This window comes from Eriocheir sinensis, unplaced genomic scaffold (assembly GCF_024679095.1).
Source record: "Eriocheir sinensis breed Jianghai 21 unplaced genomic scaffold, ASM2467909v1 Scaffold640, whole genome shotgun sequence".
Classification (NCBI taxonomy): domain Eukaryota; kingdom Metazoa; phylum Arthropoda; class Malacostraca; order Decapoda; family Varunidae; genus Eriocheir; species Eriocheir sinensis.
In genome coordinates, this window is record NW_026111988.1 from 27501 (window position 1) to 30000 (window position 2500).

A 2500-nucleotide genomic window follows, 5' to 3' on the forward strand; every position below is an offset into this window, starting at 1 on the left:
TATATATATATTTGTATATCTATTTTTATAAATATAATATTTATATATATATATATATATATATATATATATATATATATATATATATATATATATCTCTCTCTATATCTCTATCTATCTATCTATCTCTATATATATCTCTCTCTCTCTCTCTCTCTCTCTCTCTCTCTCTCTCTCTCTCTCTCTCTCTCTATATATATATATATATATATATATATACTTTACTACTACTACTACTACTACTACTACTACTACTACTACTACTACTACTACTACTACTACTACTACTAAATTGTTATACCTAATACTTCTTACATATGCTTTGCAACTATAACCGCAATAACTAGTAAACAAATTACTTAAATACACTCACAAATAATTAATGTAAGGAAATACATAGAGTGAGTCAGTGAAGGCTTTGTTGACATGGAGAAAATAAGACGGAGTATCGATTTTATGGTTAGTTGTCGTACATATGATAACCTTCCCCGGTGGCCATCTTGATGACGTCACGACGCGCACACCAGCTGACTCAGTGACGGTCTGGCAGTGGTGGCGAGTGGAGGTGCGCGAGTGCCGGGCGGGCCTCCATATTATAAATCCTAGGATGAAATTGAATTATCTTTTCTTTCTTTGCTTACTTCCCTAACCGCCGCCATGAAACGGTTCACCAAGATCATGGTGGACGGCCTGCGGTCAACGGTACAGCCTCCAAAGGTTGAAGAAATTGCCGTTGTGGAGACTCTACAGGCGGAGGCTTTTCAGATCGCTAAGGTAGCTATCAATGGCCGCCCTTTTTTCCCTTTTTTTCCCTATTTCTAAGCCTCGGAGGGGGGAAAGCGGGCCAGGAAAAGATGGAGGAAAGATTCAGGAAGGTTGTCTTGGAGGGGGAGAAGGATTAGGCTGGAGGGAACATCAGGAGGAGGGAAAATGTGGAGGGAACTCTTAGGAAAAACAACATCCGCCATCTTTGTCCTGGCTGACTTATCGCTTATTTTCCTCCGCTTTTCCGGGCCCAGGGAGGAGGGAGGGAGGGAATGGAGGTATGGAGAGAAGGAGGGACTATTCATGGAGGGACTGCAGGAGGGGGAGGAGGGAGGTAAAATAAGGAAGAAATCAGGGAAAATACGAGACAAGGTGGAGAGAAATCCGCCTGAGCCGCCATCTTTACCTCCTGTATTGTCATTATTTAACCCTCATTTTCCGGGCCCAGGGAGGAGGGAGGGAGGGAATGGAGGTATGGAGAGAAGGAGGGACTATTCATGGAGGGACTGCAGGAGGGGAGGAGGGAGGGAGGTAAAGTAACGGAGATATAAGGAAAAATATAAGTAAAGGTAAGGAAAAATTCTGCAGTCCGCCATCTTTTTTGTCCGTCTTTATCTCTCCGTATTGCTGCCTGGAGGGACTTGGGGAGGGAACTGGAGGGATGGAGAGAAAGAGGAAACATTAAAGAACATCTGATAAATAGGGGAGAGAGAAAGGGAGAGAGGGGGAGGAGGGAGGGAGAGAAATGTGGGGAGAGGTGGAGACAAAAATTCCGAGATATGCCAATTTTTATTTATATTTTTCCCTTTTTTTAGAACATGGATGCATTTAAGGGAGGAAATGTGGACATGGAGGGAAGGAGGAAGAATTGAGGGAGACACTGCATAAGGGAGAGAAGGGAGGGAGGAGAGATAAGGGAGGAAATGGAGAGAAACTGGAGAGAAAAATGATGTCCAATATTTTTACCTCCATACTTAAACCCATTTTTGGAGAGATGGAGGCAACGGAGAGAAAAAAATGGAGAGATGGAGAGAAAGAGAATTTATCTACCTATGTGTGGAGGGAAGGAGGGAGAGATGTGGAGGGAAGGAGGGGGAGATGGAGAGAGAAACAAGGGAGGAAACGGAGAGAAACTAGAGGAAGGTGGAGAGAAAATTTGGTGTCCGTCATTTTTACCTCCATACTAAAACCCATTTTTTGGAGAGACGGAGGCAACGGAGAGAAAAAATGGAGAGATGGAGAGAAAGAGAATTTACCTACCTATGTGTGGAGGGAAGGAGGAGGAGAGGGAGAGAGAAACAAGGGAGGAAACGGAGAAAAGGTGGAGAGAAAATCTGATGTCCGTCATTTTTACCTCCATACTTAAACCCATTTTTGGAGAGATGGAGGCAACGGAGAGAAAAAAATGGAGAGAAGGAGAGAAAGAGAATCTACCTACCTGTGTGTGGAGGGAAGGAGGGAGAGAAAGAGAGAGAGACAAGGGAGGAAACGGAGAAAAGTAAGAAAAAAAATCGTGTTTCTCGGAATTTTCTCGGCAAATATTTTTAATTTTTTTCATCAAAGGAAAAAACAAATATTATATGTGTGGAAATTTTGCTGCTGTTGTTTTCTTTGTTTTATGTTAATTTTTTGGTGTGTGTGTAATTCTCTCTCTCTCTCTCTCTCTCTCTCTCTTTGTGTGTGTCAGGGATATAAAAAAGTATTTCCTTGATTTAAATTGTATTTGTTAATTTCA

General features: G+C 42.0%; 1 protein-coding gene across 8 annotated transcripts in view; it reads left to right on the forward strand.

Annotated features, from left to right (window-relative positions):
* The first annotated feature begins 552 nt into the window (after positions 1 to 552).
* LOC126993606 (uncharacterized) overlaps positions 553 to 2500 on the forward strand; it is a 21321-nt gene continuing 19373 nt past the window's right edge. For 7 of the 8 annotated variants that reach the window (XR_007748018.1, XR_007748022.1, XR_007748021.1 and 4 more), the window contains exon 1: positions 553 to 774. Coding sequence is in view for 1 of the 8 variants with exons in the window: in XM_050852780.1 (XP_050708737.1) it covers positions 658 to 774 (117 nt within the window). In the remaining 7 variants the exon portion in view is untranslated. Of the gene's footprint in view, positions 775 to 1580; positions 1790 to 2500 lie in introns of those variants that run through there. The other variant, XR_007748024.1, reaches the window with a different exon arrangement.